At 50.5% G+C, this 24,335-nt stretch overlaps 1 protein-coding gene and 1 long non-coding RNA gene across 2 annotated transcripts in view; both read right to left on the bottom strand.

The window, feature by feature from the left end:
* The window catches only part of LOC122380414 (MAU2 chromatid cohesion factor homolog), a 33,155-nt gene extending 12,557 nt beyond the window's left edge, over positions 1-20,598 (bottom strand). Inside the window, exons 1-10 of the mRNA XM_043363566.1 lie at positions 20,373-20,598; positions 16,770-16,949; positions 16,307-16,429; positions 15,549-15,656; positions 14,719-14,839; positions 12,528-12,698; positions 11,653-11,812; positions 10,143-10,230; positions 4,082-4,287; positions 1,731-1,933 (exon numbers count right to left, since the gene is read on the bottom strand). Of these exons, the coding sequence (XP_043219501.1) occupies positions 1,731-1,933; positions 4,082-4,287; positions 10,143-10,230; positions 11,653-11,812; positions 12,528-12,698; positions 14,719-14,839; positions 15,549-15,656; positions 16,307-16,429; positions 16,770-16,949; positions 20,373-20,597 (1,585 nt within the window). The 5' untranslated portion in view covers position 20,598. The remainder of the gene's footprint in view (positions 1-1,730; positions 1,934-4,081; positions 4,288-10,142; positions 10,231-11,652; positions 11,813-12,527; positions 12,699-14,718; positions 14,840-15,548; positions 15,657-16,306; positions 16,430-16,769; positions 16,950-20,372) is intronic.
* Positions 20,599-22,161: 1,563 nt separating this feature from the next.
* Positions 22,162-24,062, bottom strand: LOC122380374. Its single transcript, XR_006256317.1, has 2 exons — positions 23,412-24,062; positions 22,162-23,158 (listed from the first exon to the last, which is right to left on the bottom strand). It is a non-coding gene; the product is annotated as an uncharacterized LOC122380374 (long non-coding RNA).
* Between the last annotated feature and the right edge of the window lie 273 nt (positions 24,063-24,335).

A 24,335-nucleotide genomic window follows, 5' to 3' on the forward strand; every position in this document is an offset into this window, starting at 1 on the left:
ACACGAGTTGGGGGCGCCGACGGGGAGCGACCATCGGGACCCGACGGCGGTCCCCGTCACCACGGCAGTCGGACGGACCGTCCGCCGGGACCTAACGACCGCTCATTAGGACTGACGAAAGCCCTAGTTGTCACGGCACACGGCAGGACCGTGCGCTGGGCACTGAGATCGTCTAACGGGACCTGACGAAAGTCCCAGTGTCACGGCACACGGCGGGATCGTGAGCTGGGGCCTGACGAAAGTCCCCGTAGCCGCAGCAGCCGGTGGGGCCATCCGCTGAACACTGACGGCTATCCACAGGGACCTAACGAAAGCCCCAGTTGCTACAGCAAACGTCTGCCGAGGACTGACCGCCGGGCATACACCGGAACCCCATCAAAGCCTCAGTTACCGCCATCGACAGGTAAAGATGGAGATCTACCTCTACTGAACCTCTACTACGGCAGGCGGCCTGAACCACATATCACACTACGGACAGAAGCACCGGCCGACCACAGGTAAAAACGGACCAGTCCTCTCTCGCCGGAGAGTGCGATTGTCACTGGCACGGTGCACCTGATGACCCCCACGGTCGGTACGGATCCAGACTTCCTACTAAACACGCAGTCTTGTTCGGAACGAACGCCACATCCCGCGGAGTAATGACGATTGGTTCCTAGGAACCGCAACAATGTTCTCGAATGCTCTGTAGAACAATGACGGGCAATCATTAGTCTCATTCCTGTGTCCGGTAGCAGATGCGGCCGTCTGTCAGCGAATCAGCCGAGAAAAACTCAATGAGAGCTAATAACAACAATACGGTTACGACCATTGAACAATCATTGTTTTGCATGATTAGCCGATTACTAGCTAAAACATCTAGCCAGCAAGCTCATGCAGAACTATTTTTATGACCAATTAAGAACGACAGCCGCTGGAAACAGTCCCCATACTCCACACATGCAGGCATGATTGACAGCGGGTGAACCCGACAAAAAGAAAACTTTTAATTAGTCTAGCTTCCAAAAACCTGACCTCAGTTAAGGCAACGACCTCTCAAGTGAATGACATACTCTGTCATCACAAAATGTCTGTGGATTTGCAGCAAGCCAAAGCAACAACTTTTGTTTACAAGTCCCACATCTGCCAAATCTCCCACCATTCTGCGACCGCCCACACCATTGTTGGCAGAAATCGGTGAAACCGTCTGTAGCCCACGCTCTGAGAAATACCCCATAAACAGTCGGTAGTCGCCAGTTGCAATGCGGTTAGCGGAATCCCCAATCGGTAGCAGCCACCAACCAGCGCACCAATCCGCTGCCCAACGCGGATGCTACACCCACATCCATCCTCGCCATACAGCGCACCATCTGCGACACCGCGGCGACAGGGGGCGCCCCGGGTCTCCTGTCGGGCCGGCCGACCCCACAGTGCCGGTAAACCCAGCGGACGCATGGTGGTGGCTGGGGGATGCCACACGCAGCGCCGGAATTAACACACTCCGCAAGAGGATGGACAGTACATACTCCAAGTGGCTGGCTCACCACAATGCGGGGAGTCTTAAACACAAGACAGTACATCATTCCCTGGAATATAATTTGACAGATGACCTGGAATGGGAATGAGTGAAAGCTGGGGCCTGGCGTTTCGGGATCACTAAGCTCGAGCAGTGATAACTGCTAAGAAAAGCAGCGATAACACATCGTATCACCAGCGGGAGACAAACCATGAGTACGTCCCACTGATCTTACCTTTGAGCACAGCCGAAGCCCACAGCTGAATGTTGACGTCCGGGATCTTGCTGGCCAGCTGCATGGCCGGCGTGACCATGTTGAAGCTGTCCCGGTTGTTGCCCAGCGAGAGGAAGATGTTGCCGAGCAGCACCAGCGAGCAGGAGGTCAACCGGTTCAGCTCCTCGGCGTTGGCCATCTTCAGCGTCTCCCGCAGGTAGCGCCTGTTGGAAGGGGTGACGTGCTGTAAGACGATACAGACCAGCACTCACGTCAGGCGGCGGCCAGGCGCCGAGGACGTCATTCGACAGGGTGAGTGACCCAACCTCCTCCGTCGACGCCCTACTGATTCTCGGAAGGGTAAAGAGAAGGGAGACTTGGTACAATCGCACGCCTTGAGAGCGCTCTCGGCGGCTGATGTCATCGCTTATGCAACAAACGATAGCGCGAGTGGGTGACTATATTTGGTCAGTGCCGGCTGGCGAGCATCGGAAAACACGGTGAGATAGGTCAGGCAATTTCCCTGCCGCCAACACCGCTGCGGGCGGACGATTTTTCGTAAGGCGCCGCTGTGTGGAAATTCAGGCCGTGTTTAATTGGTTCAGCAGGCGGACGTGATCTTCCGCTGGCAGACCCACATCGGCAGCAGGATGTTCCCCAATCCAAGGCCGTCGCTGAGACGTGAGTCACTGATAGTAACAGCTCGCACGCGAGCGGCGTCGGCCGGGGCCAGCGGACGCTATCTTTCACCGCCTAACACAGTTCTCGGCAAATATGTGCAGCTATGCAACCGCAGCCGGGGTGAGCGACCTGTTCGCCCGCGCGTTTTCAGTTCATCGGAACACTCGGCGGCGCGCAGTAGCGCCCTCGGTTGGGCAGATGTCTGCACCCGATATCCCGTGCGGTAGTCGGCCAATCGCGGGAAAAGGTGCCATTATCGTAACGGACTCGCACCCAAGTGGCTGCTATGCCATTCCATGAAGTCAGCTCATACACTTTCGAAGGGATTGGTCGGGTGGCAACGCAGCGCCTAGCCCGAAAATCGTTCCGCCGAAGCGCACATGGGACCGTAACAGGATATATCGCCACAGGATCGAAAAGTCCCATTGCTCTATGGGCGCGGTGCATCCCAGCAGCGATGTTTTCCCTCCGCCTGGCACGTCGATCCGCCGTGACTCACGGCAGGGCAGACCTGCGGGCGGCGCTGTTATTTTTGCTCTGGTTAACAAGCTCGGGCGGCAGCTGTGTCGCTCGCCTCCTGTTGTGTCGCGGTCAGTTAGCGGCACAACACTTAGCACCAGCAGATGTCCAGTCCCAGGGCCTTCGAGGGCACTTTTGAGCGCCGCCGACCGAAATAAACGGTACACCTGGTTCTCAACCACACCGCACAGACCACAGCTACAGCTGGGAGCAAAATATGAAAATCATATGCTTCGACTGACCTATTTTCCCCACCAGCTACAAGGAAGAAACATTTGAGGCTGCTTGTAAGGCATTTCTTCTCCACGACATATGTCAGGTTGTGGACCACGCTGTATATAGCGACATTTTTGGGCGCGTAGCTGAGCGGTGTCCGGTGTTCCCCGGTCCCGACTCCGCTACTAGCGTGGGACGCCACACATACGTCGTCACAACATACTACTGGGTACCGTGCACATCCCGGAGACGGGACGTTTTCCCCAACCGGGGCTACTCATAGACCAGGGCTAAAAAGCCTACACCAACTGGTAAACGAGTTTCACATTTCATTGGTCAAACTACGGCAAGTGAAATGGACAGTAAAATGGTGTCAACATGCCACACCTGCTCAGTGTCCCAAAATTATATTTTAGCTTGGGTGTCAGAGGGGAAAATTATTCCGTAGACAGGATGAAGAGAGTGAAAAATTGCCGGTAAGGTAAAGCTAACAACAGATGCGAGGGATAAGAGTGGAGTAAAAACAAATTGATAGCTTGCATTTTCACAAAAAAAATGATAGGGTAGACTAGCGTGTAATGTAGGGAGCATCGATATGTTGTTTAAGACCATGTACGCATATGCCCTTTGCTTTTTACGTTCGGAGTGGAACATTGATCTTGAAAGGTTGAATTGAGAGTGGAAAATGGTTTTCATTTGGATGTCGTTTCACACCCAAATCGATTAATTTTGGGACACTGCACCTGCTCTAAGGTAGTTTAAAAGCACACTTGAAACAAAACATTTTTGTTGATATTGTTATCCTCAAACGTCGAGTAACGACATGCAACCTAATCCCCATTCATGACACCAAGTGTGTCAATGCCCCCCCCCCCTCCCTCTACATGCACCCATTCACTGCACCGACTGGCACCGACACCCTCCCCCTTCCCCCTCCAGTCGGCGGTGGAACCCACTTGGCGTCATTGAAGGCGCGCTGGAAGAAGCCGTGTAGTCCCTGCACATAGTAGCTGGCGGCGCGCAGACTGTGTGACTGACTGGGCAGCGACTCGGGACTGATGCGGTCCAGCAGGCCCAGAAAGTCCGACTGTCGACCGGTGCGCAGGTACACGATCGCCAGGTTCATGTTGACGAACGTCCATAGCTCGCGCTCTTGTGATGTCTGTGGGTGGAAGGGGGGGGGGGTCAGCCGGGAGGGCGGGGTATGAGGGGTGGGGAGGTGCACAGGGTCAATTCGTGCACAGAAGTACACACATCCAAGGCAGACAGAGAACGACATGATAAGATCAAGATGTGGATGGTAAAAGAGTAAAATGAAATGAGCGTTTGTAATAGAGGCTAGGGGATTACTATAAAACGAATTTACTTTGGAAAGAGCTGTTTGCAGTGGCACAATGGTGGTTCGAATTTCGTTAGAAGAAAGCTTTCCCGTCTTCACCGAAAGGACCATTCTAATGTGTAAAACAATGAGGACAATGCATGAAAGGCACAATGTAGACAATGCAGTTCTTCAAGTAGGTATCGACTTTATCACCATGTTTGAACAGAATTGGCGAGGATATACCCACGCTACAAGCCACTGTAAGCCGTATTAACGGCAAGTTCGCATTGTGTGAGCGCCACCTGCGTTTTGAAGAAATGTCTCTCAGCACAGAAGCCTGTGGTGAGCAAGCAGCTACAGTTATGACAAGGTATATCAGTTGCATTTCACCACTGGGCCATTCCTGTTTATAGGACTGTTGGGACTTGGGAGCCGAGTGGTTATTCCGCTACTGCGTATCGAGCTCTAGGATGAAGGACATCGGCGCGGTCAATTTAACTGCGAATACACGACCGCACACGCCAACACCAAAAATCACTGTATGAGCAGTGTGCATCATCAAATCAACCATTCGGCCCAAGACAAGCACAAACCATTTCAAAAAGGCCCAATAAAACATCTGGAGCTACCAACAGCAGCAGCATTCTGTGGTGGGCTACACCATGCCCTTCTCCATACACGGGTCAACGGATTTCCCACAGCGCCGACGGCGCGGCGCGGAAAAATCCCGGCGTACAGCTCGCAGCCGGGCGGCGCTGCGCCGACCGAGCCCACCAGCGGACTCCGCACCTCCTCCCGGTACACAACTGGAGCGTGACTGGAGCACCCGAAAAATCCACCCCCAGTGACCCGCCGACAAATGAGATGCTGGCAAACCCTTGTCCACCCACTATCAGATGGAAAACTTCCGTCCATAAATCAAGCACTGCAACAAAACCGGGCATTTTTCCGAGCAGCACTGACAGGATCCTGTAGGCAGCCTCCCTAATGGAGCATCATTCAGCGCAGAGACACGCTGAAAAGCACGCGAATCCGCCGACGGAATCCAGGAACTCGCCGGTAGAATGATTCCCCCGAGCTGTGTGTGGCACTGGCTCGGTAAAAAAGCAAACGTCTCTGCGATGTACGCCAGGCATTCCCGGCATGCGAGCATTTCGGTGCAGCCAGGTTGAATAGAGTATCCGTTTCGGATGTCATGTGCAGATGAGATGGCTACTTATCGATACAGGACAGCGTTTGCAGGAGGCTTGACGTGACGGCCGCCATCATCCGTGCGGCTGATCTGACCTCTGATTCAGGCCAAGGCCATGGAGTCAACGTGCATCAAATCAATGAACATATGACAAAAGCTCGCTGTCAAATATCAAACGTTTATAGGTCACGCGCTGCTCTGAATTTCAATTGATCAGCAATGACCGCCTGATTCAAGATTGTCCATATTTGCCGACGACGAAGTTAAAAAAACCATTGATAAGTAATTGAGAATCTCTGTCAAACTGACAACAATTGATGTCATCAACATGAAGGGCCGAAGGCCCTATAATTCTACGAAGATACAAATATGAGCATTTCAGTTTTCAGAACAAAATCTAAGGAAGGTAATCGAATTTGCAGTTTGCACAGTGACAATCGCCCTAACTAAAACGATAGTATAAAAATACGTGTTAACATCTATAAATTTTTATCGCAAGCAATGTGTGACCCTCTTTTTATCAGCTCCTTTCGTTGGCCGCTCAGCACTAAACCCCTCACGACTCGTGAAACTGGGTTCCCAGTCGCGTGCGAACTGAAGCGCTGGCGACAAAAGCCATGTCAGCAACGTCTCAGCGATCACAGTTCTGTTTACTATCGGCTGCACAAAACAGACGACCGGGCAGCGGCGGCCGGAACCGGGCCCCATCCGGTGCCGCGCGGGCCCAGCCTCATCTCCCGTCTGCTAGTCACGATCCGCCGCAGCGACAGATGCCCGCTGCCACAGAACACAGATGCCCGCCACCTGGACGCATACCTCCCGACCGCCAAACAGTGCTGCTGTTTACCGCTGACCAATTACTGACACGGTGGCAGCGACAGCTCGTACATACATAGCTCGGCAAACAAAGGACATGCATGAGCGCTGCAGTCACCTTCCTGTGACCGCCGCCACACGCCCCGACGGACGGCCGCCACCCCACGCTGGCGGAGAGCCACCCCACGAGCCGCCGGCGCTGATTCGACCGCTGGACTCTGGCGACTTCTGTCCGTGGCGGCGTGGTCTGCCGCCCGATCGGCGCCCGGATGTTTGGCCACAGGGGCGGCTACCGTCCGGAATGACCGCCGTTCTGGGCATTTCCAGTTGCGGCACGCAGATGTCTGGGCCTCCATCTAACACCATTGAGGCAGAAAATGTTTGCAACTGCGGAATGGGGTCATCTAGAGTCGTTCTGACGTAATCCCCACCGATAAATGCACATCAATGACCAATGACAAGGTCATATGCGAATCAAAACAGAAAAGAACATTTTTAAGGAGCTCTTGGATAAGGGTGAGACATGATTGATATTAGAGCGCTCCTGGTACCGAGATATGCGGTCAGATGATTTCCACATACCGTGGCCATGGAAATAATTCAGCGCAAAATTCCCACAGCCGTGCTCGGTTTTCCACTCCAGCGGGCGGCCCGGATCAGCGTCTGTTCGCGATCGGCGCTTCCGAAATCCTCCGTCCACGTTGCCCTACCGAGCGGCGGGCGGGCGGGCGGGCGGGCCGCCGACTTCGCCCACCACACCAGGTAGGAGCGGCGCCGGGCCGGGCGGCAAGTTCACAGGTGGGAACGGGTCGCGGCGCCCCCGCAGGTGTCCTCGTCCGTTCGCCGAAACTGAGTCAGCGCAGCGGCAGCGCCGCACTACGTCACAGCCGTACCACCGATCATACGACACCGGTGACGCGATGACTTTTGTCACAGAACGACAAAACTGCGCCGGCACCTTGTACCGCGACCCTGCCACGACCTCTCCGTTCGGAGTAGTGGCGCATTCAAATAGCAGTCCGGTTTCGGCCGGGAGACGTGGTCTGTACTTTCCGCCAGAAACGCCCCGGACTGCGGGCGGAACGCACCGGACAGGTGAACTCAGTTTCTCCGGCTGCGGCGCGATCACAGCCGACCGCCGGCTCGAAAGGCACCGACACAAACATACGCAGCCGCACCGGAAAGACCGGCGTCCATTTTTCTTGTTCCAGTTTTTTTACCTCATTTGCGACAAGCACCCACTACTTCACGGAGGCTGCCGGATACAATAGAACTACTACCACGGTCAAGCCGCTGGATGAGCCACCAGCACAGATAAAAATCGATTAACCCGCGCCCTGCTGGGGGGGGGGGTGTTTGAACACCCCCCCCCCCTGTGGTTTTTCGCGAATATCTCAAAAACGGCGGCGCGGAGCGCCGCCGTTTTTGGTACACCTTATCATACATCAATTCTACACATGTTGTGAAAATTTCAGACCAAGGTCATTCAAGGTCAGGTCACCAGGTCACTCGAAGTGACCTCACCTCATAAAAAGTTTCAATGTCTGTCATAGCTACACCGAGTGACCGATCGCTTTGAAACTTTCAGCGATTGCTAAGAGCATTAGCATGTACAAAATGTATATCTCAGAATTTTGATATCGATGACCTAAGGTCAGGTCAATTTTGCGACCTCACCATTATAAGTCAATGGGAGAAAATTGAAATGCGCCTGTTTTGGACGAAAGACATTATAAACACTCCCAAACACTGAATTACAAGTGGTTTAGACACACTGAACATGAAAATGGTGTCTGTGACCCCTGTTTATGCCCTGAGGTCATCTTAGGTCACGAATGGTATCTAACAGTTTTTCGCAAATAACTTTTGATAGAGGCATGCTAGAGCGATGAAAACGCCTTAGATGTGTTCAGCTCGACGATACGGATCGACTGATATGCAACATGACCCTTTCCGGTCAGGTCATGACCTTGACCTGAGGTCAAATTTTCAAGTTGACCTTTCAAGGTCAAATTATAGTTCGTTCGATGCGTCTTGACGAGAGGAACACGATGCCGGTAAAAGTAGGTAAGCTCGTACAATGCTTGGGTCAAAAGTTATTGCAGAAAAACTGTTTCCGAAAAAATCGGCTATTTTTGCAGTTTTTGCCCCCTGCAGGCAAAACCGTTGACGTTAGGTCAAATCTGAGAAAATTACTCAGAAAGGGCGTTAATAGGGCTATCGAATGCGCTTTTCCGCGGCGCTGTAGCTCTATTGGTTCCCGAGTTATGCGTTGGCTTCTTGGAAATTTTCGACATTCGACCTGGAAATCGGCGAAAATTTGCCTTCAATGGCCTCTGGTGACCTGACCTTTGACCTGCCCAAAAAATTGACCGAAGTGATTTCCTCATTATTTTTGACGCTCTTTCGAACGCCGCCTTCCGCGTATCGCTACGTGGCCCAGGAGCCGAGTTAGAAGGGGGGGTGTTCAAACACCCCCCCCCCAGCAGGGCGTGGAAATCCAGGACCCCCAGCCGGGCGCGGGTTAACGATGCTGGTTTTGAACATGCTGCTGGAACGATAACAATAAGTACGTAAAAGCGAATGGATCATTTCAGGAACTGGCTGATTTTTACTTACGTCATATGAGACACGATGAGGAAATGCACTGAACTCCCATTACACAAGTTTTGCCATCGGAGACATCGGTTCCCAGATACGTTCTGACCAATATCCGACAAACAAACGACCTGCCGCGGCTCGGAACAGTAATCCGCCAGTTATCCTGTCCCGTCTGTGACCACTTTCCAGAACCACCGCACTCGCCAAAGATAGTCCCGCTCTCCGTAGGATGCCGCGGCTGGCGTTCGGCGAACCGGCCGCCGGCAGCTCAGACGGCCCAGTGCAGATCTCCGTCTGGCCGCCCGACCGCGCACCGCAAACACACGAGGTCACACGTGGAGTCGGGGAGGCCAGGTGCCCGGGGCAGGTCCACAACAGACGCCACGGCGTCTACGGCGACGGCCGCGCAATGGGTCAGACACATTAGGAGCTGGCACCCCAGATAGCTGAGGCGGAGGGTGGAGGGACGGCCACCGTTCCTGAGGCGATTCTAATCACCAGAATTAATTCCATGAGGCTTCGCTAGCGCTACCATAAGAACAGATGATAACTGGGTGACCTAGAATATGCGAGAGGAGGGGAGCCACGGGTCAGCCGAGTCCACGACAGCTCGGGCGGTTGGTACTTGATGAATCGACAAGCCCAGTAGTCGAGTCTACGGACCGAACTCAAAACCTGAGTGGCCAAGCACTTGGTAAACGGGCTCAATATTTAAAGAGAGACGAACCTGGTGCAGCTAGCCAGCTGATGCAGATTTAACTTCTAGTTTAGTTTCCTGATGATAATGCGCGAGACGACATCATGACGATAAATGCATACGTGTGACAGTGGTAGACTAATTAATTACAAACTGTGCTTGCTGTATTGACCATACCAAGAGCATGGTCAACAAACAGATCAATGGTCCACATTATGTTCAGTTGCAAGATGGTCATCAAACACTATTGTAGAAATGAGCCTGAAGCTTAGCCTTCAGATGAGCCTGAACCTTAGCCTTCATCGTTGCCGATATTGTAAGCGACTGTACCAAAGTCATCCGACACTCAGCCAGCTACACGCTGACTGGCCACGAGCGTCGCGCACTCACCCGTAGTGCAGCGTTGAGCTGGGCCTCGGCCGGCTCCATACAGTTCATACTCATGGCGTACAGGCCAAGCACAGTGTGGATCTGGGCCCTGCCGGAGGGACAAACACAACAGTGTCAGCACATAGCAAACACAATGAACCTGGTGTCAGAGCATACCAAACACTGTGGATCTGGGGCCCTGGGCCCTGCCGAAGGGCAACACAACGCGGGTGTCAGAACATATCAAACACTGGATATGCTGGTGTCAGAACATACCAAACACAGTGGATCTGGGCCCTGTAGGAGAACAAAGACATCGTTGTCCGAACATACACACAGAGGATCTAAGTCCTACATGCTGTATGTGAGAACAAATACATGGGCATAGCGGCGAAAACTCTCAGGTGAGCACCTCTGACTGTGTGAGTTTCGGCTCTGTCGGATGGCAAACGCACGCACGCACGCACAAAGCGGCGTCAGGTGTCAGGGGACAGTGGTGCCAGGTGGATAAAGTAGCGAACACAGCAGAGTCGGGAGCGCATACAGAGGGAGCATCGGACGAATGTCTCGGGAGTTGGAGTTACAGTGGCGCAACGGCCAGAGAGCAAATACGACCAGCAGAGGGCAGATCGGCAGCGAGCGATGCGCACGACAGGAACAGCTACTGAGTAGAAACTAGCAAGTGCTCCAGAAATTGCTGAGATAAAAGAGGGGAAAAGCTAATGTGCAATTGCGTTGACTGACAGGCTGACAAAATAAAAGGGATGCCGTAGGATGGGGAGGAAGAATTGCAAAACAAAACGGTTACGCGGCAGAAATAGGGTCCATGGACATCTGGATAGTGGATGGCAATCACGGAGGTCGCCTAAGCAAATAAACGTTTCATCAAGCTATCATAGAACCCACACACGTAAACCCAAAACGATGTCGGGAACCTCTCTAATCCCCCAGCACCCTGCGCTGCAGGCACAGACTGCCCCACACACGGTACCAGCGACACAATCAGCAGAGTCATCTGACACAGGAGCACGCGGGGAGCCGCTCTCGGGTATACCGCCGGGGCAGGGAAAACCTATCGTCCACCAAGACACGCAGACGGGGGATTCGAACCTCGACTGAGAAGAGCCGGGATAAGGGCGAATGGAACCAGCGGCTCGGCTGTATGGAGTTAGTTATGGCATTTAGCAGGCGTCATCAGATGATGTCATGATGTCAGATAAAATTGCTGAATTGGTTATGGATAACATTCACGCACTTGTCATGGATAAGGACACTCAAATTCACACGTCAAATGACACAACGCTAACCAGCAGTTAAGTTACGAAGCGGGAGGGAGCGTCTAGCAAAAGCGAACCGTAATCCCGTCCTCGGCTACCCAAAACGACCCAACATCGGCACTCCTGCCGCACCACCGGGATATCCATCGCCCTCCTCGCGGAACCCCTGGGCCAACCCCCCCCCCCCCCCGACCGCTGGGCCACCTCTCCCGCCGACCCCTGGGCCACCTGTCGTCCGCGCCGCATCTCGTCACCTGTGTCCGCTGAGCAGTTTGGGCCGCTGCTGGCAGATTTGACACAGGCTGGCGATCTCCTGAATGGCGCCGGCGTTGTCGCCTATTACCAGTCGACACTGGACGATGTGCTCCAGAATCATTAGCTGGAACGTATGCAGGATCGGACGGTCTGCAGAGGCTGCCGGCACCGAGAGGTGGTCAGTAGAGACATCTAGCGAGCACGGGACGAAACAGTGGTGGGGGACAACATCGCTGTAGGACGGCACCGGCGGGGGCTCAGCCCCGGGAAACGGTGCGCAGCACGATCTATGCATATTATATTACATACCCTTACGAGCCGTTACAGTGACATAGGCATGAGCGCAACAGCTAAAATGTTAAAATATAAAACACTGCAGGATAAACCATTTGTCTTCAAGAAACACGGATATCCAAAAGGGATCTGGAGTGGAAATTCACAACAAATTCAACGATACCTCCTGTAAATAACATCAACACACCTGCGATTCAAAAGCAAAAGCTAAACAGCGCCTCACACGTCCCCCTAAGCTCACACGTCCCCCTAAGCTGTAAATTCTTACGTCAACGAAAACACTCATTGCCACCTCATTGTCCGCAAAACCGTTAGCGATGCTTTCACTGTGACATTCATGGGCGGTTTTCCCAGACCATTCAAACACCGCTATCCCTCTCCACACCCCTAAACAAGACTGAGTCTACACATAAGCATCACCCTCGGAAAATGCAACAACTCAAGCTCGGAAATCAGTCCGACTAAAGTCCAAAAGCAGCCTACCTTTACCACCCGCAACAGCTGCTGCTCAACCAGCTGTTGTGACCAGCACCCCTGAACTCCATCCCCCAGTTCCCTCCCTCCCCTCCAAATCTCTCACCGGTGAGGGCGCCGATCTCATTTAGCGCCTTGTCCGAGTACTTTTGCGCCTTGTCCATGTAGCCGGCCTGCATGGAGTGCATCACTGTCACCAGGTAGACGACCACGCGCAGCTCCTCCTTAGGCAGCCACATGAACATGTCGGCCGTGCTCGCTGACGCCGGCACCCGGTCTGAAAGGCGACAGGGAAGGGAAGGTCGGACACACGTCAGCGGGACACGGGCGGGAAGATAAGGTGGCCGAAATGAAACACCAGACGGCTCGGATGGTTACTCCGAGGATAAATTATAGCTCAGCGGCATTATATTATCAAGCTTTCAAGATACTTTCGATGAGCTAACCAATCACAATAAGCACAAGCAAATTCCTAGTTAACAAAGCCTCTAGGCAGTCTATATTTTACAACTGAAACACAGCATCATGTCGATACACCAGATACCAGCTCCTCCTGATTTAATATGAATCATTACCCAAAGCAGCGACATCACTAAGGGGCCACAGACGGCAAAACTGAGACAGCGGCCGCGTAGCCGCAGTCAATGGCCCAAACGGTCTCGATGAGAGGGACCGCTGAATTCACCACCACACCGTGGTGACCCGACGATCATAGGCAGTGATTATCATTAGCAGAAACAGCCCTCGTCATGCGGAGGCAGTAGCAATGGCAAGGGAGAAACGGAAGAAACAGTTTCGACGACTGAAGTCCATGTCATTAGGGAATATGTCCATAGCGAGGTTCAACCCGAACAGGAGGACAGCATGGGTCGAACAGAACGAGGCGAACCGACGACCCAGGTAAAGGCGAGCCACTGCACGAGACGAGATCGGGCAGTCAGGCGCCAGAGAAATCTACCGAGGCAGGCGACACAGGGCAGGTGCAAACTAGTAAGAACCGGGTCTGTGTCGGTTATGAGCGGAACTCTGGCCAACAGCGTCACTTAGCAGTAGGCTGACACGCAGCAGCTCCAGATATAACCTACAAATAGCCCAGTGGGTAGGTATTGCTAACAAGTAACAACAAGCAGCCGCACGGGGCAGAATGATAGGTGCGACGGCGCGGTAAGATACCATCGGAGACCAGAAAAACAAGCGACCGCAGAAAACAGATTAAGTGCGACGGCGCAAGGAGGCGACGACAGGCGCCCGAGAGAATCGCACACGGCTCGCCGACCGATGTTCAGTGAAAGATCGAGCTAACGTTACAGGCTATTAGCTCGCTGTAGTGTTGACGTCAGTGGCGCAGTGTGGAACAATTATTGCTGCCTGAGCCAGTTGCTACATCGTCAAATGTAGAACAGGTGTCTCCAATGCCCTCGCAACAGTGCAAACTGACCCTGGGGAAAAGAGGGCGCCTCGGGTCCGAACACCTCCCGAGAGCTCAGGGTTTGGGCGACTCATGCTCAGAGCCAAATCTTTTAAATGCAGTAGAAAGAATTTGGCAGACCAAGCTAACGTTTTAATGAAACGTTTTGTTCCCTCCGATACGCATTTGCTAACACTGGTATCCTTATACATACATATATGTTCCAAAACCCGTACATAGAATAAGAAGTACGGCACTTTATAAAATTAGGCCCTTGCTTCTGATGGCCCGCAGATGCCTTTTCGGTAAAACGCAAGCATCAATTACTCTATACTCTATATCCCTACCGTGCCAAATAAGATGTGTAGCGGTCGACTATTCACTACAGATGCGATAAAGCAGAAAGTCGGTGGGAATCCGATAAAACCAACGTGCACAAAAACAGAACAAAGCCAGCCGCTATCGTAAACCCAACAATAACGCATATCAATGTAAACAAATCATGGTTCGATGCAAGTTACATCTTGTAAAAGGGCATAGAGCTCATGCTGCACGAAGGGAGAATACATGCATTCAGTGAAAAGTCGATACAGCGCCGGGGATAACAAAACAACTGAGAAATAGGGAGGAGAGAAAGGGACAGGCTCTACACAAAATGAGTGCTTGGTGTGCGAACAGCACAGCATACTAACCTATCCGGCACCCCTGGCACCAACGAAATAACTTGGACGAGATCGGAGATCAGAGTACCTTTTGCTTTCCAACATGTGCATCCAAATACACACAGGCATAGCCTAACTACAGCAAACACCAGCGTGAGCCAGCCATTGTCGTTTTACGAATCTGTCGCTGCCCGATGTTTCCATGAGCACCGGCGGAGCCCACTGACCTTCGTCGGCCCACTTGGCGATGTCCTCCACACTCTGCTGCAGCTGCTTCAGCCACGACTTGCTGCACTTGACCTGGCCGGCCAGCAGGTAATAGCAAGTCTGTAGAACCAGGAAGAACACCTGGGGGAGGCGGGAGCGGTCAGTAGCCGGACGACTGAACGGCAGTTTGACGACTGAACGAACGGGGGGAGGGGGGGGGGGGCGGTCATTGAGTTAAATGACTGAGCGGGAGGGGGCGGTCAGTAGTTTGACGACTGAGCGGGAGGGAGGTCAGTTTCTGAACGACTGAACGGGGGAGCGGTCATGAGCTAAACGACTGAACGAGGGGGGGGGGTCAGTTTCTAAGCGACTGAACGGGAGAATCATCAGATGGCAGCTCGCAGCTCGGTGTCCAAAGTCGACAAATTTCGTCCTGTTATCCTGTCCAATGTGATAATTTCATTGCCTAACCCGAAAGTAACTGTCGTTCGGGCAATAAGTGGATGGAAACAACATAGTAATTACGCTAGTGACTAGAGGGTAATGGAAAAGTCACTGACTCCGCACACATACGGGCAGCAGCTGAAAGGGTCCAGTGTCATGCGATTTCTACCAGAGAAACAATCCGACATTGCTTACAGTGGCCAAACAATGCACTTACGCATCACGGGCATGGCTAAAAGGCGAGTCTCTACCAGTCTACCACAACCTACGCCGCTGAAAGCGAGAAGACAAGCACCACCGAGCAGAAATGACACTAAATTCCTCCAAATGAGCACGTCCTGGTGCGCCACCGCTAGACAGTACTGCGTCGGGGACACGCACCGCCAGCGTGTCCACCGGCTCATACCTTGAGGTACTCCTTCTGTTGGCTGCTGCCCTGCCAGGCGTCCACGAGAGGGCCGCCCTGCTGCAGCAGAGGTGTCGCTTCACTCAGCTTCCGTTCAGCCAGCAGCAGCTGCGACACACAACAGCAAACAGTCGGTTATATAGGCAGCAAGCAGACAGTTCGTCAACATTGTTCCCCAGCACACAGCCCGTCGTCATTGTTCCCTCCGGCCCTTTCAGGGAGGTGAAGAAGGACGCTCCATAGGACGCGGAAGCCAGCGGCCAGGGCCACTATCACGCCCGGTCGTCCTATACAGCGGCTCCCACCAGATTCTAAAATAGAATCTCGAATGGGCAGTCGGTAGACTCGGCACATGCCTGGTCCCTGGGGACGTACACGCCGACGAAAACCAATAGGCGCACGGATACGTCGTTCATGCAGAGCAAATTGCAGTTGATTTAGAATGGTAGCCACATCTGAAAGCATTGATACCTTTTGAGGTGGCAAGGTGGGTGAAAAGGTGAGTTACTTATGAATCATCAACAAAATAGTGCTGGTAATGCTAGCATTATTGACGATTACAAATCCAAGCACCACAAAAAGGACCATATCGAAAAAAAATTAAGCACGGGTGTTCTCACAGTGTAAGCAGTTCCCTCTGCATCATATTAATTCACCTAATTAATTCAAAGAGATGGGATGCCTGCTCATATTAAATAACTGTTTCAACTGCTCATTTTAATAAAAGCAGCAGGTCACAGTATCCGTTTGTTGCTCACCATTGCCTTGCTAAGGAGGAACAGAATCTGCGTGTAGCCGGCACCTGAGATGCGGGTGAACTCGACGCCGACGCCGAGCAGGCCGCAAGCCGACACAAAGTCCTTCTCCTTGGCATGCAGTTGCTGCGGGGAAACCCAATAAATGGCAGTCAGCCAGGGGCGAGGAGAAACCAGGTGAAAATGTGGTATCTGTGTCTAACGTCAGGAAGTTATCTTTATAACTGGAGACAGGTTAATTATTTATTATGCAGTGTACACTATCAATTGCATAGCATTTAAGAAAAAATTGCATTGACAAAATATGATGGTGACCCATCATTCAAGCTTATGTTTTGAACTATTTTCATGAACAAACAACTGCACTCTGTCAGAGTAAAGGATAGTAAATCATCTTCAGCTCTCGAACACACGGTGTGTCAAGACTGTCCCGGCACTGGTCGGCCGGACGCCGCAGTCCACCCACCGCCAGCTGAAACAGTAGTCGGCAGTGCCAGTAGCAGTTGCCCTGCGATATCTCGATGGCGCGCCGCAGCTTCTCCTTGGCCCACTTCTGCTGTTGCTGCTGTTCGAACAGCTGCGCCAGCACACTGGCCGACTCGAACTTGACATCGTCGAATGAAGAGATGCCCTGCGACAGATCCCACTGTGGACAAGAAAGAAAGAAAAATTGATAAGTGGGAATGTACTTTGAGAGGTGGTAGGGAGAGAGTGCAGAGAAACTCATGAGATGGGAGTGGGGCTCATTGAGCACTACCTAGCCTTACCTAACGAAACCTCACCTCACCTCACCTGACTCAACAGGTGGTCGGGTGTAGCCTATAAACGTCTTGTGTATAAAGTATTGGATGTAATGAGGTCAATGATAGCTACACTTTTTATATCTTAGAATTTTGATACCATGACCTAAGGTTAGGTCAATTTCTTGACCTCTCCATTATAAGTCAATGAGGGGAGGGAGGAAATGAACCAACGCGTCGGATGGTCCAATATACCATGAATGACTTCATATACGATCAACCTTGACTATATTCTGTTCCATAAAAGCTTGCGGTCGGATTTCCTCCAGCATTTTGCTCTGGCTTCTCCGTTCATTATTTTGCGACCTTGAATGTAAGAGCTGCGTATACAGAAACCTCGCACTGCTTTCAGCAAGGCACTTCGGCCGCAAGCTTGGAATGAAACAGAGTATATCTTGAGGCCTTTTTTGCTCTTGGGCAACTGTAATGTCATGTGACGTCATCAAGTCATAGTCATAGTCATAGTCATAGTCAGGTTTATTAAGAGCTCCATAAAACATGGCTTTTCTGCCCTCTCGTCAATACAAGTTGTAAAAAAGACGAACACATAAACTATCTAAAAATATGTCCTAAAAAAATATGTCCTCAAGGGTCACCAAATGTTTTTTTTTTTTTTGCTAATATTTCCTTACAGGAACAAGATACAGCCGCGCGGATGGTCTCATTGTGTTCAGCTCGTCAAGGCACATCGAGTGATAATACATGCTGACCTTGGTCACGTGACCTGAGGTCAACCTTTAACCTTGACTTTTTGAGGTCACCACATATACGATTCGATGCGGATTGACGAAAGGATCACGATGGTGCCATTAGTTTGTTCCTAGCTTGGCTACTTCGAAAGTTATTCGAGAAAAAACTATGTATCTTCGTTTCTAGTGCTGCCATTTTGACTTTTTTCTACCCTTGTGATGTCACCTTTGACCTGACCTGAAAACGACCTTCGTAAAAATTGCAGATCTTGCAGATCTTGTCCGTGCGCATCCCAGCCGTTTACCGCTTGTCGCTAGCTTGCTTCGTTCTCGAGATCTAACCCGCAAGTTTAACCCGCGCACCCCCATCGGTGCGCGGGTTAAGAGGGTGCAAAAGGCAGCTATAGCCAGAAGCGATACAGAGCCAGCAGAGCAACACTTATATCTGTACCTGCCTATCCTAATTTTCTTCTTCTTTTTTTTTGATGACTGGAATCAGATTCTTCACATTGCCTTTCAAAAATGTCGTGCCCCAAAACACCAAAATTTAGCATGCTTATTGCTTAACAATAAACCCATTTTTGTAAAATTTTACTCTATAAGCTCACAAGACAATAGTGCGACCAGGATGCTTAAGCATGTTGTGTATCAGTAATCAGTATGCATGATTAGACGATTGTGATAGCAAGATAGTTGAAACAGCACTAGAGTATGGCATAATCTAGATGGTAAGCTGTAGGCTGGTAGGGTAGTAGGCCAGGATAGGTCGGTCAAGATATAGATTGAGTGGCTTCTTATTCTGATGACCAGCCCAGGTAGAGAAAAGTAATGTAACATGTTTTTGACATGGACCAATCGAGTCCAAGCAAAGGAAATTGTTCTGATAAGTAAAGGTCTTAAATTTCACTGTAACCATCACTAAAAATTCACCCAGCCCCATGCATCCCTGTAGTAGAGCAGGCAGATCTGGCAAACCCTTGGCATTACCCAATATGTTTATCCCTGCAGAGCAGTCTGAGCCATGGCGGAGTCTACATATGAACCCACCTACCCTTTTTAAAATGAGATTAATAGCAAGTGGTATCTGTAACCTTTTAAAGGAATTATACCACTTTTAACATGGGGCTCTGAACTGGAATAGCAATTTATAAGCTTGAGCTGAGAGTTGAAACTAGCACAAACCAAGGAGCTTTCATGGCCCTGCAATCACCCTGGGCAAAAATATTCTATTTCTTGTTCCAAAATTAGCGCCTTATGCAGGAGTCAGGTGTCTTACAGAAGAATGTCAACTCAAGAAGCTGTCAGCCAATCAGCATGCAGTTGTTTTTAAACTACACAATACAATTGGTCAACATATAATAGGTAGGTAAACTTCCTCTAAAACACTGTTTAGCCTCAGCCATAGATAATTAATACCCCTTCAGAGTTCCAGAAAACATTTTTAAAATTCCTTTAGTGAGTATTAGTATTCTCTTTTTTAGCATAACATAAAAATCATAAACAATAGCAAAAATTATTTGAGGAAAGTGGGCAAACAATTATGGGCGCGCTATTTCTCAACTGGAGAATTTGCCATCTGGCACGTATAATGGTGCTAGCAAAGCTTGTTATATAAGATCAATGCTAGACATACAAGAATAAATGTCTATCAATGAATTTCTCATGTAGTGCCATTTTACGTGTCTATGTCCATCTAGTACTGTGCTTATATCTATATATAAACATGTTACCAGCTCATTTAACAACATTTTTTTGTTTAATAAACTGGTTTATGATGATAATTCACACATATAACGGCTATTACAAGTCGCCAGCTGATTGTATCCAGTTGTTAACAAGGCCCACAATTATCAATACATCAACCACTCAAGAAACATTAGGGTTGATAGATTCATATCATTTACACTAGATAGAAAAATCAATTTGTAGCTAATGAATACTATGAATGCATTCACCAAATACACGTATGTTTATAAATACGATACATTATCAGATTTCCAAACATTATAATTTAGCAGCTCCAATTGCACCATAAATGTAACAGACGCGCCATAATTGAAACAACTTTCAAAATAAAGTACATTTACAGTGAAAAATAAAACTAAATCAATTATAAGAGCAATGCAAAACTGATGCACTATAATTTGTGGGTGGGAATTTTCACAGGCTCCGATTTCATTCAGAAAACCCTTAAACTAAAAACCAAACATTTCATGTAAGGGTTCTGCAAGCTTGAGCTCAAGCTGTGAAAACTTTGCAATTTATATTGTTAATAAGTAAATACTAAATCTAAATACAACAGTAAAAGACTGAAAGGATTGCTATTAAGTAACTGAAAAATGTTCAATAGAAACGAAAAAATATTATGGATGGTTTAAAATGCAACATCATTGTTATGCTGCGACTGCCTATAGCTCGTTGAATGAGCAACGGTTTCGGTTTGCGGTGAAAGCGGCGTCGTTTTCCAAGCACATCGGCGCGGCCAACGAACAATTTGAACGGAAAAATTATAGAAACTTATGTTTAATGCCCTGAGAACAGAATGCGCATACCAATTTACGGATTATCTTCGCCACTTACCGCCTTTTCCAGGTGTTTACGGGCGAGATCCGAATTTCTTGTGTGGTTCAACAGGATGTTCCCCAGCTGCAAATGCGTTCTAGCCTCCACTCGTGGGGGCGGATTGAAGTTAAACACTGCCTGCAGGCACTGCACACACGATTTTATGTCAGGTGGCTTCAAACTTCGAAAATGTTCGGCCAAACCGAGCAGCGACAGATACCAAGCATCCTGACTTGACGCCATTTTTAAGACTGGTCGGCAGCTGCTGCCACCTGGTGAGCGGCGCCGAAAGGTGGAACGTCATCCAACGGGCGGAGCCTCCAACGCCGTGTGGGATTGGTCGATATGCGGCGGAGCTGGCTCGCGCTACAACTGATGATGTCACCAGCGGGTGAATGAGCCGCGTTCCGGGAATATCGTAACCCGCCGCCCACCCAGCGTAACGGCTGTCCCACAGCCGCCTGCTGCCCCCCCCCTTCCCTCTTGCCTATCCTCGGTCTGTTAGGGACCGATCGACGGCATCATGCAGCCCGCGCCCCGCTGGGGCTACTGGATTTTCACGCCCTATTGGGGGGTGTTTGAACAACCTTCTTGCTCCGTCGGCTCCGACGGCCCACGTATAGCGACATGCCATAGGCGGCGTTCGAAAGAGTGTAGAAAATAATGACGAAATTGTATCGGTCACTTTTTAGGTCAGACTAAGGGTCAGGTCACTGCAGAGGCCACGGCAGGTAAAATTTCGTCACTTTCCCAGTCTAAATTTACAAATTTCCCAGTCTTTCCCAGTCTAAATTTACAAATTTAGCTAATTTTGGACAAACCGGTGCACATAGCTAAGGAACGGATAGAGCAACAGCGCCGCGGAAACACATTTTCGATCACTGGCGGTCGCAGCCGCTAGCAAAAGGGAGGGCCAAAGTCACACTCGCGGGACATAACATTTATCCGTCACCGGGAGGGGGGGGGGGGGGTGATCGGCTAATTTTTTACGTCCACGAGGTGCCGCGCAGTTGGCATTACTTATGCTTCATCCATCTGATTCTTGCGTGAAATCTTTAAGCTCAATTTAAGGCAAAATCACCAGTTCCATTTCCCGTCCCACGGTGCTTCCACCGGTCGGCCCACTGCACCATGACGACGGATCGGTGTAGCATAGGTATACTGGAAGGTCAGGCACGCGGATTCATGACCTTACCACTATGTATAAAACAATTCGGAAAAGTACAGATACCTCTTGCTTTGAACAAGCATGTGAAACCCAGAGAGCATTTTCAGACTATGACATTTACCCATACCTACCTATAGGTAACATACCTAGTTGTGTGGTGTGGCGGGAGAGAGTAGGTACCTACACTGAGAAACACTCAAGCCTATCCATGGTTCTCGGAGACCATGCAGGGGTCGTTCTGGTCTTGTATGAGAGCCTCAATTGGGGAGAACTTTGTTTACAGTTGTTGGTCTCCAGTTTGGTAAAGTTCTCAGGTTCTCCCCGTAACGTTCTCGAGTGAGAATGGTGTGCTATCTTGAACGAGAACTTTGCCCGGATAAGGTACTCTTATACTGCGGGATGATCTCCCATGAGAACCTTTACCAGGTCATGAGATCATAAACGAACACAATTCCCGCTCATAATATGATCCTGTATGGTCTCCGAGAACTTTACAACTTAAGAGCGCCGGCTTTCCTGGCACGGCATTCGCGCTCACGACCCATTCCCCCCTCTCCCCTCCCTATAGAGCGCCAGCTTTTCATGGCACAGCATCCGCGTTCTCGATCCTTCCCATTCCCTCCATGCACAAACAAGGTAAAGAACAGGCATGTATATTTATTGTGTCAGATGTCAAAAAACTCACTCTGGAACAGAACATGCGATGCAGTCATTCGATGCGAACATTTTGTTTCAAAAGCTGCCCAAACCCTTTCGCTTGCCGCCCCAGTCAGTACCGACCAGCGTGCTGAGTTTCAACTGTGTCGTTTAGCAAGAGACCATAATATCTCCCGGTGCACGACAGCTCAGTCCCTTTACTTTACTTTTAACACGGAATGCAGGTAAGTGCAAAAATGCATGTCAAGCGGCGTTCCCCACGGTCCACACTAGACTGTGCGAACGATGTACAATTCAAACACTGTTAAGTACAGGCACGTACAATAGTTACACAGGCACAGACATTAAAAAGTTAATACAGGTAAAATGTATGTGCTGGCATGTGAACACCACCGACGGCAGTCCATGTGAGACCGAAGTCTAGCCATAGGAGCGGCGGAGGCGACGACAGCCGGTTGGCCGCTCTAGACAGTTTGCGCAGCTGGTAGCTGCATCTGGCTGGGGAGGAGCTACTCCAGCATGGCAGCCTGCTGACTGCTGAACCATGAGCGCCATCAGACGCTCCAGCTGCTCGTTGTCTCCCATCACCGGTACGAGCGATCCGACAAGACGGTGTTAACTTATGTGCGTCTCTGAATCGGTGTCGCGCACAGGGTCAATCTCACTCGCGTACTGGCCACGCATATTATCGATTACACCACTATTTCACTATTTCACTGTGGCCGGACCGTCTCGGCGAACACGCCTCACCTCACCTCGCGGCACTCAGCTGTGTTGACACCAGCGCCGCTCGGACGATACTGACCCTCGGCCGCTCGGCCCGGCCCGGCCGGTCAAGGTCGTTCAAGGTTACGGCTGTCAAGGCGCGACACGCGTGACCCAGGGCCAGGACACAACAGGGACATTTTGGCGTTGTGCCCGATGAGTTGCCTCACTTCGGTGTCCAACATTGAGAGCATCGTCTCTACGGCTTCTTGCTCTGAAAGGGAGAGTAAGACAAATATTAGAGAAACGGCAGAAACGCTTAATTTCTGAGCCATATCCTCAAAGCACACGAATTGGTATTTAAGCAGATTTTGCTAACACTGGCAAACAGATGGCAATCGCAACCTATATCCCAAAAATGGGCAATGGCACACAGATTTTGCCACCTCCCAGAGTAAGTAATTACCTTTGCTGTGGTTACTTTCAGGCTGTTAAGTGCACACAAAGAATACAGAAAACAAACTCACCATGAGACGTTCGCGCTGTGCGCCAGACACCAACTCGCGACAGGAACAACCACGCTGCCGGCAGCCTTTGCAGTGCTTTCGAGAAAGGAAGGACCGGAAGCACTGAGGCATTATAGAGATGTTCCTTAGGGATATCCATTTGAATTGGTTTGAACTGTTAAAATCGATAAACATCGTGTCATATAGTAAGGCTCTTTTTCATTAAAAATTATTTCTTCTACTGAAAAATACATGTTTTATTTTTATCAATAATTGCTATTTTCCTAAGCGAAAATGGAATCGCAGCACTTCAAACTGCTCTACTCTTAACACAGCGCCACCTACGCCTTTAGTTTCCTTCTGTGCTGACATCTGTCGTCAAAACACGTCAGCTGCGAGAACTATAAGGAAAAAAGTGAGAAGTTTACCATCCTTTCTGACCGAATGACTGCTGGTTCGAATCTCACCGCAGACCGACTGTTTGCGTTACACGGGTAGCTAGACAACTTCCAGTACTAAACTATCTCGGTCAAGACCAAATCCACTCCTGAAACCAGAGTGGAGACCATGCACAGTTCTCGGGAAAGACCAATTCCTCAAAGCGGCAAAATGGAAACCATCGAAGGTACTCAGGTGAGTACTATCAGTATAAGTTCTAAAATGTGTTTCTCAGTGTACAGTCTACACCGACCTCTGGAGACCCCCCACAGGTTCCGAGCTTTCAAAATTGGCATCTGAGGGCCGCGCGCGACTCCTGCGGGGCTTCGCAAATCGCAACGGCTCTATTGGGGCTCACTCAACCTGCCTAGTCTTACTGCTAAAAAGACTGGCCCTGAGCCCTAAGGACTTCATCAGTCTCTGCCAGCCCCAGGACCCACACCGGCTCATGGGGTCCCGACGTCGAAATATGAGGGAATCTGCGCGGTACCATCAGGACGTAAAGTA

This window comes from Amphibalanus amphitrite, unplaced genomic scaffold, assembly GCF_019059575.1.
Source record: "Amphibalanus amphitrite isolate SeventyFive unplaced genomic scaffold, NRLGWU_Aamphi_draft 000097F_arrow, whole genome shotgun sequence".
NCBI lineage: Eukaryota > Metazoa > Arthropoda > Thecostraca > Balanomorpha > Balanidae > Amphibalanus > Amphibalanus amphitrite.